Source organism: Aedes albopictus, chromosome 2, assembly GCF_035046485.1.
Source record: "Aedes albopictus strain Foshan chromosome 2, AalbF5, whole genome shotgun sequence".
Taxonomy (NCBI): Eukaryota; Metazoa; Arthropoda; class Insecta; order Diptera; family Culicidae; genus Aedes; species Aedes albopictus.
In genome coordinates, this window is record NC_085137.1 from 479,232,752 (window position 1) to 479,249,165 (window position 16,414).

The 16,414-nt window shown below is 42.1% G+C and overlaps 1 protein-coding gene across 7 annotated transcripts in view; it reads left to right on the forward strand.

Moving 5' to 3' along the window:
* Positions 1 to 16,414, forward strand: part of LOC109413960 (protein bric-a-brac 1-like) — a 572,283-nt gene that overhangs the window by 135,123 nt on the left and 420,746 nt on the right. The window contains exon 2 of one of the 7 annotated variants that reach the window (XM_062854104.1): positions 14,341 to 14,777. The exons of the other annotated variants lie outside the window; for them this stretch is intronic. Coding sequence (XP_062710088.1) covers positions 14,341 to 14,403 — 63 coding nt within the window. The 3' untranslated portion in view covers positions 14,404 to 14,777. Of the gene's footprint in view, positions 1 to 14,340; positions 14,778 to 16,414 lie in introns of those variants that run through there. 7 annotated transcript variants of the gene reach the window in all.

Consider the following 16,414-nt stretch of genomic DNA (forward strand, 5'->3'; position numbering starts at 1 on the left):
AATTACTCTGTAGTTTTATCCCGAAAGGGTGCGTGCGTTGTAAAAAGAAGGAATGAGTTCCAGATTTATCTGGTTACCTCGTTCTTTCGGAAATGCTTTAAACGCATTGTCGATTATCACATCTGTGATGTTCGTCTGGTTGACATGCCTATTCATGTGAACTCACATGCCTTCCAATTTGGAATGTCCATAGTGACTCTTTTACACAAAGTTGTATACGTTTTCAAGAAAGCACACACTCGTTCAAACATAGTTTTTGCTTGGATGATTTCTTGAATATTGAGGATGCTTTCGATGACGTGCCTTTCTATGTAATATTGAAAGTCGCATGACGTCACAAGCTACCTCCAATAAGCTATAGGCTCTCTTTACGCTTATGCGTTTTACAGTGTCCTTTTCAGGGCACTGATTAAACCCGTTGTAGTATGGGCTATGAGCTCTCGTTGCGCTTATGCGTTCATTCCCTCTTCTAGGGAACCCCTTCCTATTTCATCACCTTTCCCTTTCCTAATTCTCATCCCTTGTCCCATTCTCCCTCAGGTAAATTATGAAATAGGCTTATATGTATGTCGATGGCACAAATGTCCCGAATGGAGGATAACGTGCCCCCTGGAGCCGGCCTTCTGATACCTGATACCCCTCCGAAACGCCCCTAAGACCTCTAAAAGGCCCTGGAACCCCTTGAGACTCAGAAACATTCATGAGATTCCTTGGTGCACCCACGAGACCCTTTGGAACCCCCTGTAATCATCTGAAACTTCGTAGACCTCAGAGCACTCTCCTGAACCTCCTCGGAGCCCCTGAAACCCCTCTGAATCTCTTTGAAATGCTTGTGAGATTTCCTGCTACCACCTGAAACCCCCTGGGACCCCCAGAAATATCCCTGCATGCACCCTCTCTTTGCACTATTCTGTAAACGCCCTCTGTTGCTATTTTTGTGCACAATGTTGGTTCTGAATAGCTCTCCCTTTAAGAAAAAGTACTTATTAGAATTAAAAATGATAACTTTCATTTTGGACGAGTTATTCAAACAATCACTGGAGTCGTTCTTTGAAAAATCCGTGAATATATCGTTGGTTATATTTCTAAATTGATGCTGATGGAACCCTGGATGGGCTCCAGAGAAATACGCTATTATGGTTGAGGTATAGTGTATTTAAAAAAAAAGTGTGTCTATAGAACTACTCTTCCGGTAATGTCATCTATATTGACATCCAATACACAAGAACTGAAACATTCAGAACGTTCTAAAAAAATACTAGTTTAGATGCTTAGCGGCCTTGCGCAATATATGGGGAACATTATTTGCATTGTGTCTGGAGGAAATGTTAGAATAATTTGACATTGACTCGTGTGAAACCAGAAAGCAGCGCTGCCGTAACTTTTTTGTGGCGAAAGACCTTAAAACTTCCATAACCGGCCACGCCCATCTTCTCCATTACGAGAAAAAGAATGGGGCACGTTCGGTGTAGTACTAGATTTGTAGTAATGAGATGAATTTTAGTATGGTGAGAAGGTGAATTCCCCGTTTCTGCAAAGAAAAAGGTTCACAAATCGTGGGTATGATTCCTTGCCTAATTTGATGCTGTTTGAGCAAAACATTGGATAACTATGTTGTTTATGTTGCATGAAATGGAGTAAATAACAACACTGTTGCCCAATGTTTTGCTCAAACAGCATCAAATTAAGTAAGGAATCATAATGACCACGCTTTTTGCACCATTTCATTGCAGAAACGGAGAATTGACCTTCTCATCATACTAAAATTCAGCTCATTACTACAAATCTAGTACTTCACCGATCTGTCCTATTGATGATGATGATGATGATGATGATAAGACATCTTCTTGACACGAAGCCAGTGACTCACTGATGCTGCACTTATGCCTAAAAGTAGTGTACAACGGGAGCCAGACTGATAAAAAAGATTCACTCACATTGGTGAGCTCGTTCAATGTCATTTTTTTTTGGAAATCTATCCCCAGTGACCCCCTGAAACGCCTCTGAGACCTACAGATACCTCCTGAAGCTCCCTGGAACCGTCTGCAACTTCTTAAAACCTCCCTGACACCTCCTGAAACTTTCTTGAGACGCCAAATAGTGCCCTGTCATACCTGGAAAGCTCTGAAAGGCAATGAGACCCCTGAAACGCCTTTCAGACCCCTTGGAACCTTTTTGAAACGCCAATGAGAACCTCTGAAGTAACCATGTGACCCCTTGAGCTCGTCCTCCACGCCATTCAATGGCTCGTCGAAGTGCTGCTACATATATCGGCTCGCAGCAAGAAGCCGTTGCGGGATGCGTTGAGCTTCTGGTAGAACTCCCGTGTTTCATGGGCTTCTCCAGAATCACTCTGCCCTCCTCGTCGAACCATTCGTTTCGTGGACACCTTTCCACGTACCCGGTGGTACTCTCGGCTGCGTCGGTGAGCTTTTACTGTTCTCCAGCGGATCTCAACTTGCACATTCGATTGTTGATCGAGCACCAACCGATTACGCGTTCCTGCATATCGCCCATCACTATACAAGCTGTTCCGAGCTCGCGTGTATTGCCGTGGCTCTCTCTGTCTGGTAGATGTTATGGTTACCTCCAAACGTTCGTATCTTGATGCTGTCCAACAGACCTCTTGCAGCGCTGCAATGTCGAACCCGCGGTCCTTCAGTACATCGGCAAGTATGCGGGTGCTCCCGATGAAATACAGAAATCTACAGATCCACGTTCCGAGCTTCCCATCGCAAGTCTTTTTTTTCGCATTGGTCTCTGCGAATCATGCGACTTAGAACATCTAAACCGAATTAATATTCTCAAAAAGTGTTGAAAGTGGACAACTAAGAGCCGAAAAAGAGCGTGGGGTGTGGTGGACATTGACTGTTCTGTGGTGTAGTTGCTTAATGGTCATGCCTTGTGAATAAGGCAGTCGTTGGTTCAAATCCCAGAAAAATGTATTTTATTTTCTTTTCTTTCCTCTTAATTTGTCTATTTTACAACATGTTTATGTCTGGGCGTTTTCAGCCATGGAGCGTACACTTTAGCCAGACCCCCTACCTCTCCCATCTAAGATTACGTAGTTTATGGACGCAATTTGATGAAATCGATAATTTATCCAATGGACATATTTAGAAACTGACGTAACTAAAACTGGTGTGAGTACCCTACCAACACCTTGCTATTGATCCTCAGATGGTACACTTTGATTACCACATCAAAGTAACAAGAGCGTAATTCAATAAATATTGTGCATAAGAATAATTACCCAATCATCAGCAAAAACAACAACCATCAGTACCGTAACCGGCCTCTACCCCGATCCATCGATTTTGATCTATTAAGCAAGTGAAACCTTTGGTCCATTTCTATCATGCACCACAACGCATTGGCACTCCGCCGGAAAAGTAATTGCTCTGTCTCACCTTTCCTCCAAGTTTTACCAAGTGACCCCGTCAACCCAATCCTTCACCAAATGAAACCCATCGACTGGACCAGTTTTGCTGGCCGGCTCGCTTACGTTGTTGTAGTGCAGCCACGTTTTACCCTGTGTAATCGTCGAGGTGACTGCCGCCGAGTGCCGGGTTGCGTAAGGTTCCGTTCGTCGCTCACCGGAGCCATTACAATTATATAAATAATAGAAATTGTAATAAAGCTATATTATTGTTCAGACCCGGTTTTGCAACGAAGACAAACAAAACCGGAAAATGCAAACACCATACCGAGGAGCAGCACCGAATAGCCACCGCATACCGATATGCGATGGAAGTCGATTCGGTTGGTCACCACCAGCAGTCAGTCGCTCGTCCTGTAGTCGTCGTCGTCATCAACCAGTGGGTCGTGCTTATGCTAAACAATGATGCGGCAAGGAAAGGTCCTCGGCCCAATTTGGTTCCCTGTGCACGTGGGAGTAAGCGGACCAAGATTATGGTCCAAATTTGAATCAGTCTATGGTAACTCTTCAGAGAGTAGAGCTACCTCAGGAAAGAATGTTTGTTAGTAGGTATGAATTGAAGAGTTACCATAGACTGATTCAAATTTGGACCATAATCTTGGCCCGTGCTGTGAAAACGGAAAACATTTCTTAGTCTCTAGCGACAATGGTTGTCGATATGGCATTCCTTTCCTTGCCAGATTAAGGACGTGGACCAGCAGAACAACCAGTCTGTAAACTCCCAGTTATGTAAAGCATAATTTTTAGAAATCTTTTAAGTAAGACATACTCATAACGCTTTTTATGTGCTTGAACTTCCAAGGATCTACTACTCAAGCAACAATTTGAAGTCCATTTAGTTTTGAAGAAGCTTTGAAGACTATCGTAAAACTTAACATTATTTTTAAAAGTAGAAGAAAATCGAGTTTTACGCCTTTTTTTCAAGAACACTTTCCAAATTACATTTTAAATCAACATAAAGTAGATTCAACACCATCATAAAGTCAAAATAAAATCATCTTGGGTTAAGAAGGTTCTCAAAACCTCTCGAAGGCAAATTGGCCTTCAAATGGTTGATTCGGAAAAGAATCATTTAACTCTGCTTCTGCTTGAAATTGCTCCTTAAGAATCAATAGTCTAAAACCATCTCAATTTCAGCTTTGAAATCATCCATGCAACTCCTACGTCCATCATTCAAACCCCACCAACTCGTTCGGACTAAATTTTCAATTTTTCATCCAAACATTGTGTCTAATTGATTATATTGAATCCACGTCAATACGACGAGCTTTGACTCCTTTACCACCCCTCCCAAGCGGCAGCGTAATCTTATTTTCCGATTTTATTCTCCATATAGTTTCACATTTATTTGGTCATGATTATTTTACGTCGAGGGCGACGACGACGACGACGACCTAGCTCTGGAACGGTTGTCTCTCGCTCTGCTCCCACAACAACTTAGGGGGTTGACGATGATGATGACGACGACTACGACGACGACCGTCCAAAGCAACAGAAGCAGCCTTGAAAACATCACATATCAATGTGTGTGCATTCGTTTATTTTGTTTTAAATAAACATAGAATTATAAATTTGCACATTTATACTCACGTATGAGAGGCGGACTACGACATAGCCGGTGTGTGCACCGCCAAGGGAGACAGACACACTACACGTTGTCCGAACCGGCGGCGTTCACAACAGAAAGAGGCCAGAATGCATCATAAAAGTAGAAAATGCATACAAATATAAATGTATAAAGAGGCACATGGTGCAGCAAGCAGCAGCAGCAGCAGCAGCAGTGTAAGAGTGCCACTCATTCCACATCCACCCAAAGCAGAGAGGGAACGACGTCGCATTTTGGAGCTGGAGCAACTATAAGCCTACGGGTTCGTCTGTCCGTCCGATGCCAAAAGGCAAGCCTTTCAGGTGTTTCCAGCTCTCGGTCTCACCGACATCGGGTTCCGAAACTAGAAGCGTTCCCATCCTCTTTTCAGGACATTGGATCCTGCCATTTGCTGGGGCCATCAGTATGGCACAGTAGTGGATCAGGTTGCGTGTGCCATGTAGCTCCAGAAGAGTGCTCCTCATCTTGCTTTCCGGTCGAAACACTAGAAATAATCGTATGGAATTTTACGCATTTCTACCTGTGTGGGGGGAGGGTAGGGGTGGAACGGGTGCCTCTTGTTGGGCGCCAGTTAGTGTGTGGGGCTTAAAATTCCAAAATGGAAATTTAAATTTGTCGGCTTGCTGGGGATGTTTTTTGCGAATAGGTGGTTCGGAATCTCTTCCTTAGAAGCAGCATCTCTGCAACAGGTGGGTAAGAGAGTTGATTACTTGAAATTAGAGGAGTTTCCAATCATTCCTTTTTGAGTTGTTCAAATAATTCCAATATTCTATATAGCAATATATTGCTATCTCCACAAGAAAGGCGACAAGTTCATGTGTGAGAACTTTCGAGTGATCACCATTTTGAATGCCGCCTACAAAGTGCTATCCCAGATCATCTTCCGTCGTCTTTCACCTAAAGTAAATGAGTTCGTGGGAAGTTACCAAGCCGGTTTCATCGCCGATTACCAAGCCGGTCGACAACGGACCAGATCTTCACCGCACGGCAAATCCTCCAGAAATGCCATGAGTACCAGGTCTCAACGCACCACTTGTTCATCGACTTCAAGGCGGCATACGACAGTATCGACCGCACAGAGCTATGGAAAATCATGGACGAGAACAGCTTTCCCGGGAAGCTTACCAAACTGATAAGAGCAACGATGGACGAAGTGCAGCACAGCGTAAGGATTTCGAGTGAACTATCCAGTTCATTCGAATCTAGACGGGGACTACGACAAGGTGATGGACTTTCCTGCCTACTATTCAACATCGCCCTGGAAGGTGTTATGCGACGAGCCGGGCTCAACAGCCGGGGTACGATCTTCACGAAATCCAGCCAATTTGTATGTTTTGCGGATGACATGGATATTATTGCTAGAACATTTGGAACGGTGGCAGAACTGTACACCCGCCTGAAACGTGAAGCAGCAAAGGTCGAACTGGTGGCGAATGCGGCTAAGACAAAGTACATGCTGGTAGGTGGAACTGAGCGAGACAAGACGTTTCGATAGACGGGGATATTTTCGAGGTGTTAGAAGAATTCGTCTACCTCGGTTCTTTGCTAACGGCTGACAATAACGTGAACCGTGAAACACGAAGGCGCATCATCAGTGGAAGTCGTGCCTACTACGGGCTCCAAAAGAAACTGCGGTCAAAAAAGATTCACCCCCACACCGAATGTACCATGTACAAGACGCTAATAAGACCGGTGGCGCTCTACGGACACGAGACATGGACGATGCTCGAAAAGGACCTGCAAGCACTCGGAGTTTCGAGCGACGCGTGCTAAGGAAGATCTTTGGCGGCGTGCAGGAGAGTGGTGTGTGGCGGAGAAGGATGAACCACGAGCTCGCTGCACTCTACGATGAACCCAACATCCTGAAAGTGGCTAAAGCTGGACGGATACGGTGGGCAGGGCATGTCGCAAGAATGCCGGACAACAACCCTGCAAAGCAGGTGTTTGCTAACCATCCGTTTGGTACAAGAAGGCGTGGGGCGCAGAGAGCACGATGGGCGGACCAGGTGGAGCGTGATCTGGCGAGCGTTGGGCGTGACCGACGTTGGAGAGCTGCAGCTGTAAATCGAGTATTATGGCGGTAAATTGTTGATTCAGTGTTATCATGAATTTGATGTTGAACTAAATAAATGAATGAAATGAATGAATAGAAATATATTCTATGTAGCAGTCCGCCTAGGAAAAACTCGCACATGCACCACTGGCACGGAGGAACCCTTGTATCAGATGAAAGGATTCGCGCCATCATAGGAGGACCTCAAAGGAATCTTTAGGAATTCCTTCAAGGATTTTTTTAAGGATTTCTTTAAGCATTCCTTCTGGAATACCTCTGCGGATGCCTTCTTAAAGTCCTTCAAGGATCATGTTATGAAGTCCTTGAAAGAATCCTTCAGATATGCTTTAACGAAATTATCTACGGATTTTTTTTAGAGATTTCTCCAAGAAGGACTCTTGCAGGAGCTCCTCATGGAAAATATCTCTGATGAATTTCTGAGATCATGCTTGGAGCCATACCTGAATGAATTTTTGGGAGATTTTCGAAAGGTATTATTCTTGGTAGTGGTGCACGCTCGAAATAACTTTGTTTGCAGAAAGTACCAAGGCTTTTACACGTGAGGCTAGAAGTACCACAAGGAATAACGTAAAGGATTTTTGAAGAAATTTCTAAGCCAATCGGATTTTTGGAAGAAATAATTATAAAATGCCTAGATTATTTCTCAAATAAACCAATGGCGGAAACGCCTAAGAGCTCCTCCTGAATTTCGGCTGGCATTGGGGGAATTTCTGTAGAACCCCCTTTGTGGAAATTAGTGCTTGAATTCTTTGGGGATGAAGGTGTTCATCCTTGTAGGATAATCTGAACGAAAACTTTGAGCAATCCCTGAAGGAATGTTTGTAACGTATCATGACAAAAATCCCTGGAGAAAAGTCCTTACTGGAATTTCTTAAAGTATTCTTTTATGAATTTTGGAAGAACCCAAGGAATCTTTGAACGATTTGTTACAGCAATTATTGGAGGAACTTCTGAGGAAATCTCTGCAGGTATAACTAAAGAAATGCTTGAACAAATTCCTGAGTAATCCTTGAAAGGACATTAAGTAATCATTCGAAGAAAATTTCTAGAAAATCCTGATTATTCTCGAATTATTGAAAGATTTCTGTGGGAAATAACTGAACGGATCATGTGGGGTACCCTCGAATCGTTTTTGGAAATCTTTAAAAACTTATGTAATTCTTACGAATATTGCTGAAGAAATTTCTTGGAAATTTTTGGAAGAATTTCTGCGTCCTGAAAAGGCTTATTGGAGGAATTTCGAAGACATTTCAAGCAAAAATACACAAGGAATCCTATGTAGGAACTCATATAAATTTTATTAGAGGAATTTGTGTAAGAATCTTAGAAAAAATTCTTACAGGAGTTAATAGACATACATGAAGAAGTACTTGCATAAAAGAATTCAGGAATGACTTCTTGCTCAAAATTGTCAAAGTTCCGGGTGAAATTAAACTTATAAGTTCTAATGGAAAATTGCTTCAAGAGAATACTCGAAACAAATCTGAATGAATGTTAGGAGAAATCGCAAAAGGATTTATTAGATGAACAACTAAAGAAATCTTTGGAAAAAATCCTGAAGGAAGTCTTGGAGGAATTTCTAGACCTCTCAAAAGTCGCAATAAAACTGTTCAGAAGACTTCCTAGTGGAATGCTTGCAATAATTTATGAAGGAATCTTTGGGGATGCTCCTACAGTAGATGGATTTTAAAGATTTTTTTTTTGAGAAATTTTAGAAGGATTTTTTAAAAGAATTCCTATACTTTTTATTAGAGAAACTTCTGTAGGAATCCTATGAGGAACTGTTGAATCATTATCCAATGGATTTTTTGAAAATTTCCTGGAGTATTTTTAGGATGAATCTCTTGGTTAAAACTTTAGAGAAAATCATTGAAGAATCCTTGCAGAATCATGTTCGTCTGCCACAGAACATGCAGCAGTGTTCCGACGGCAATATTGACGAGTTGCTCAGCTTCAGGGACTTCATACATAAGTGAGATGTACCTCCTGTTGAGAAGTTCCACTATCTCAAAGACAGTGTTGACGGAGAAGCAGAGGCGCTTCTCGACCCTCTGAAAATCTCTGCGGTCGTCTTCCAAATTGGTCGGGGCCCGTAGCGTAGTGACTACACGTTCACTTCATAAGTGGATAGTCATGGGTTCGATCCCAGCCCCGGCACTTTCAAATTTTTGTCAGTTACTCTTCCACCCGATAGCAGCTGACACGTGACCCTCTTGTGAGCATATGCTCAAACGCACCCGGAAACTTGGATATTGGCTAAAATCAACTCATAATGGACCCAAATTGGACTGGAAAAGGAACAAAAGCCCCCACACATGAACATCCTCGTGCTCATCATTCTAACAAGGACAGGGTAGAAAAGAGACAGCAGCGCAAAGGCAACCAATTCTATGTACTCTAATAAGAATAGAATACATTTAGGCACTGTACAAAAAGTGTAAATAAGTGCAGATGCCAATTGGAATCACTCAAGCAGTGCCCTAGTTGACGAAAAGAGTTGCAAATTAGGTTAAGTGGTTGAAGAATAAAAATCTTCCAAATTGCGTAAGATACGTTGCTTAACCGTTATGTGTCCGACAAACTTTTTGCTTTTTTCTACACCGTGCTTTTTAAATGGACACTGGGTACCCGGGTACCCTGTCGGCCACATAAGGGTTAAACGCTACAATAACAACAAACTTTCAAGGAAAAGGCAAGTGCAGCCGGCTATTTATTCCTAAATAATCTGTCGGAAATTTTCAACTATTTCGACAAGAGCTAAAACTGATATCATATCACTTTGAGCTTTTCGTGCGAACACATCAAAATCACATCGAGCTATGACAGCAACAATTGTTAGATTTGAGATATGATTTAGATATTCCCGTCTACCAGGGATGGCTTGATCGTTGTCCAGAAGAAATGTATGAAATGCTGGTCTTCCTCGCGCATCTTCACCTGGTGAAACATTTCACGAATGTCACCACCAACAATAGCTACTCGAAACTCTCGAAACGGCGCCAGAATGGAAAGAAGGGACGTCAGCTAGTCTGATCTCGTAAGAAGGTTTTGCGAGATACTCTGTGGACCGTGCCTTCAGCATCGATACGATACACGGGATTATGGTTTCTGCCATTCTTCTTCGGACAGCCTTCTGATGTAACCCTTGCTGATTTACTCATTAGTTTCCCTCCTTATTGCCTTTCAACTGCTTTTTACAGAACTTAGCTAAAAAATCTAGAAAAAAAGTTATTAAGAAAATTAACCTTGATGTCATCGACCAAAAGTTTGGGGTCACCCCTCAAAATGCTGTATCGGCCAAAAGTTTGGGGTCACTATCGTAAAACATGGAAAAGTGATTTGTTGATATCTTTGTCATCTTTCATTAAATTTTAATTCTTCTTGGCTTATTTAAAACAAAATGAATGATACTTACTGCATAGACATTGAACCACACATATTTGTTGAAATTTACATACTAAAACTTAACGTAAAGTTGCCTCATTTTTTGAAGCGTGGTAAAATGTGCTAACTTTACATAACGTTTTTATATACAAAAATCGTTAAATACGTTAAGTTGAAGACATCAAACGTAAATTTAGTTAATTATCTTTGAAATGAGCCAAAAATAATTAAAATTGGACTATAGATGGCGAAGATATCACTAAATCACTTTTCCATGTTTTACGAAAGTGACCCCAAACTTTTGGTCGATGACATCAAGGATTAATTTACTTAATAACTTTTTTTTTTAGATTTTTTAGCTAAGTTCTGTAAAAAGCAGTTGAAAGCTAATAGAAAATGGGTGATATTACCGCTCTCATCTTAAAATTTGGTCGACCCAATTTCCAGCGACAATGCCGTAAGTTTATATTTATTTTTTAGAAAATTTGGCAACTTTTGGTTAAGTTTACATACAAATATTTTTGAAAAAGTTTCTTTTAAATCATGTTCAAAGTTTCTTTGACTTATTATCTTTTGAATGAAACCTAGGGTTTTGAAATCGGACGCAAATTGGCGGATATATGGGCCTAAAAAATGACATGTTTTTGAGGGAGTGACCCCAAACTTTTGAACGGGAGTGTATCCACTTGGTACTGATGGTACTTTTTAGAGTTGTGCACGCCAAATATTTATAGTCCGACCTATTGTGACTTCTCTTCTGTCTTCTGCGTATCGCCGGTCTTCATGAAGCACTGTGATTACGTCGGTCCTTGCACTCCCAGCTTATTACACAGGCCTTGCTCGATCAACGTTAGCTCAGATCCGTGGTCTATGAACGCGTAAGTGCGTATCGTCTTCGTTGGTCCGCTCCCTGTAACAGAACTGAGACAATTCTGAGCAGGACCTCTGATTGACCTTGGTGAACGTTGCAACTGCTATCCGTCCGAATTGTCTCTGGTTGTGCACTATTGTGAGTTGACTATACCGTTGATGTCGGATTCGGTGCTCCATGTTTTTTGTGAATTATGGAGTGTGTTGTGCACGGTTCGGACGATTTTGTGCCCGCCGATTCTGAATGAAAATTCAGATAGTCATCCTTTTTACCTTGTCGAGTTCGCTGTTCGCTGCCACTGCTATTGTCGCGCTTATTTTTTATTAGTCTGGTGGCGGTCGAAAGCCCGCAAGGCATACAGCCACAGTGACAAACGCAAGGTGAAACAAAAGAAAGTATGTTCCCGCCCAAAACAAAACGACGTGGGTTTCGCAAATTGACAAGTGTTTATTAATGCATTTGTGATAAACGGCAAGAGTGGCTCAGTGAAATGAGTGTGCTTACTGTCAAACCCAATACAATGGAATAAATACCACAGAGAAACAGACGTCACACTCTACTCGTACTCTATCGATCGCGTTTTTAACAGTGAATTCAAATATTTGGTATTTGGTCAATTGACCACACGCCATCTAGTGGTTCAACGGCCAAGCACAGCATGAATTATGAATTAAAATAAAGTATTAGGCGGTTACGTTTTCGTGACGATGTTTTAACTGAAATTTATTGCGAGAGTTACGTCTGTTTCTCTGTAAAAAAAACTTTCAGAATCTGGTGACGCTGTTATGTTCAGTAACTGTCGCGCTTATATCGGAAACCAGAGGCTGATAATCGCCATATTCTGATTTTTCTTGAGAGGCATAATACTAACCAAACAGCGCTGTGATTTTTCGCCGTCGTGTTCAACCACGAGCTGAGATCGATGAGTGTTGGCTACAGTTTGGCGCGAGAAAATCTTGCCGATTCCAGCAGCCTCTCTACCAGCTCGTACCTTATGTCGTGACAGGAAAGTTCTATCACCGTTTGCAAGGAGAGCAGTGGTGTTGAACATTTCCGTAACGTCTTCTCTTTCTGGCAGTAAAATGGCAAAACATTTCTCGAGTCGAGTCAAGTCGGAGACACTGAGGACGATCTTACAGTTAAGGTCGAAATACGTATCTGTCAAAGGATGCAAATTCTTAGTGGAATTCAAAGGAACAGCACTTTACACGATTTTCTTTTTACTTACATATATTGCCCTAACAAGCCAAGGTTCATCATCATCAGAGACATTTCTGTCTAGTGGATACGTGGGGTTAGATAATAATTATACACGAACTTGCTGACCTCGCACTCCTGTATGGTTGCAACTAGGTTCTTCACTGTCAGCGCGAGGTTCACAACTGCCTCCTGCTTTTCCATGTTAGTTGGTGGTAGTGACCGAACCTTCCGCACCTCCGTAGCGCATCTTAAGTATCGTCAATACACCGATAACATTCGATGGATGAAGTAGACGACATAGCACGGCCCCTAACGCCTTTCCCATCGGGCATTTTTGAAGACGTAACACATGCTTTTCATTGGAGTCACTAATTTGGGTTGAAGAGTTCATCACGGAATTGAAAAGTGACCTGTATGGTGAGCAGCGAGTTGGCTTCTATTCAAGATACAAGCCGTCTCATCGTTCACATTCACTGCCGCAATACCAGAAAGCGGTCTAGACATTGAAGGGGAACAGAAGTACCGAAATGCAACGGTGGGAAGTTTGATGGTCTATTTTTAACGAAGTTCGGGCAGTGCGTGTTCGTACGCCACGACAACCGGCCGGTATGATCTGGATGAATCGATAAATGGTTGTTATCTTGAGCGAGATCCGGAGTTTGGAACTTCTGCGGTTGCTTCAAGTTGGTTGATACAGGTCGTTCGTTCATCTCGCCTTCCTCTAAACCGGAATTATTCTCCCCACCATGATGCTCCGTTTCTGGATCTTCGACATGTTCTCCATCTCGCTTACGACCGACTATGAATCACTGCCGTAGTCCCATCTCCAGAAACTTTTTCACCAGCTCCAACTCTTTCTTCAGTCTTGGCAACTTGAGCTCAATCTTAATTTCGCTCCTTACTGTACTCACCTTACTTCTCGCTGAGCCCAAATAAATTGTCAGTTTTGAGTCATTTATGTTACATCACTACTTCTCCCCAAAATAGGTCCCAATTCCGAAGCCCAAAAGTGGACCTCCAAAGGAGAGCCGCAAAAGTAAAACAAAATACTCAACGGTGCACATGAGTCTCGAAATACTTACTCCTGGCGACAACTAAACAAACGAAAAAAAAAACGGGGGCAACACCCACTTTCACATGGTCATTTCCAACTCTGTCGTCGTCATTGTAGATTGGCAATCGATTCCTATTCGGCTGATATTAAAATTCAGTATTTATAAAGTAAGTTCATAAAATAGGCAAAAACGTCCAATATAGAAAATTTAGACTGCATAGCCAAGACAGCAGCAAGCAAGTGTCGGGGGTGTTTTGATTGTACCTACGACGGCGACGGCGTCCAGGAGCTGGCTCTCTTTCTCTAAAGTGATTGAACAGAGCTGTGGAGCAAGTCCCTTGGTAATTTGGGAATTTGTGCCAAGCCAAATGCCACCGTTGTTATTCTTCGATGCATACAGTTCTACATGTGTTTCTTCTTGATTCGTTCGCAAAGCATCTAGTGTCGGTTGAGTTGAGAGGGTTGATGGTGTCAGGAGGAAGTTGCTGTTTGGTACACGATGTTTTTCAATGATTCCATTAAAACAATAAATATTTGAGCAGACTGTCGAGGTCGACAAAGATGTGGATTGAATTTTCCACAGCTGGAGAATAGTAGAAGGGATAATAATTGAACTTTTAGAGATTAAGATTTATGGAACTTTACATTCTCGTATTCTCGAAAAAGGTAATCCTAATTCTAAATCATATTCATTTTCTCTGTTTATTTCCAGGTACGTATTGCCACATACTGCAACATGATTACATCAACGAAAGAAGAATACCAGGTATTTTAAGTCACGAATCATAATCTACACAGCAAACCCCACAACGGCCCCACCAACCGACCGGCAGTCCAAATCAACGGACAACATGTTACTCCATTCTGTCAAAATTAGGCTCCGAATTCCGATTTACATAACCCGTTCCCCCATTCCGGTCAGAGTCAGTGTGACTTTGTTTCGCAGGAAGTCGACGGTATGTAGCCTAGCCAGCACAAACATCCTCCCCGAAAACGATGCATTCATCCATCCCGTTATTAACACGCTGCTGCTGCTGCTGCTGTCACCACCTTTCTGTAATCCTTCGGGTCCTCCGTGTGGGCCAACAATAAATGTATTATATTAGCTGCTATGATTTGGGACCATGGTGAATCGAATGCAGCTTGCTATTCAGTGACGTAGCCAGTGTTGCACACGCTACACGGTGTCAAAATTTCGATTATTATCGAACTTTCATGTACCTCGGATTTTCCTTCATAGAATGTTAGAATTTCTGCTATAATGTATGAATGCAAAATTTGAAAATATTCTATCGGGGAAAATTTGAGTTAGCTGAGGTTTTGGATTTTTTCCATACTAAAAATCAATAATTACTATTTTTGCCCAAAAAACGTCCCATACAAAATGTATGGAAAATTTTTCGCCGATGAAATATTTTCTAGTTTTCCGATTATGAATATATAACCCAAATACTGATCATTTTCGAAGAAAAATTTGAGGTACATGAATGTTCGATAATAATCGAATTTTTGACACCGTGCGCTATCCCTAGCATCGAAATGACTACGTCTAACATGTCAAACTATAACTTCCCCAGGAATTCTACAAGAAATCTCCAGGGATTCCTTTGGAGATTCTTCGGATAGTTTGCATCCTCTGCAAGTTCTTTGCGGGATTTCTTCAGGAGTTTATCTAGTGATTCCTGCGGGAAATCCTTCAGGGATTCCTTCAGGAATTTCTCCAGAGATTCCCTCATAGGATTCCTTCAGCAGTTTCTCCAGAGATTCCTTCAGGAATTCATCCATAGATTCCTTCACGAATTCCTTCAGAGATTTCCTCAGGAATTTCTCCAGAGATTCCTTCAGGAACTCCTCCAGAGATTCTTTCAGGAATTCCTCAGGAATCCTTTAGGAATTCCTCTATTATTCCTCTAGAATTCCTTCAGGAATTCGTTCAGAAATTCCTCCAGAGATTCCTTCAGGAATTCCTCAAGATTCCTTAAGGAATTCCCCCGGGGAAGCAATTTTTCCAGAGATTCCTTCAGGAATACCTCCAGGGTTCCTTCAGCAATTTCTCCAGGGATTCCTTCAGAAATTCCTCCAGGAATTCCTTCATTAATTCCTCTAGAAATTCCTCCAGGTATTTCTTCAGGAATCCCTCCAAAAATTCTTTCAGGAATTCCTCTAGAGATTCTTCCAGGAATTCCTCCAGAGATCCCTCCAGGGATTCCTGCAGGAATTCCTCCAGAAATTCCTTCAGGAATTTCTCTAGAAATTTCGTCAGGAATTCCTCCAGAGATTCCTTCAGAAATTCCACCAGAGATCCTTCAGGAATTCCTCCAGAGATTCCTTCAGGAACTTCTCCAGAAATTCCTTCAGGAATTCCTCCAGAAATTCCTTCAGGAATTCCTTCAGGAATTCCTCCAGAAATTCCTTCAGGAATTCATCCAGAAATTCCTTCAGGAATTCCTCCAGAAATTCCTTCAGGAATTCCTCAGGAAACTCCTCCAAGGATTTCTCCAGGAATTCCTCCAGAGATTCCTTCGGAAATTGCTACAGATTCCTTCAGGAATTACCCCACGGATTCCTTCAGGAATTTCTCCAGGGATTCCATCAAGGATTCCTTCTGGAATTTTTCCAGGGATTCCTTTAGGAATTCTTCCAGGGATTCCATCAGGCATTCATCCCGTGATTCCTCCAGGGATTTCTTTAGGAATCCCTCATGGGATTCCTTCCAAAATTTCTCCAAAGATTCCTTCAGGAATTTTGCCAGGGATTCTTTCAGGAATTTCTCCAGGGATTCCTTC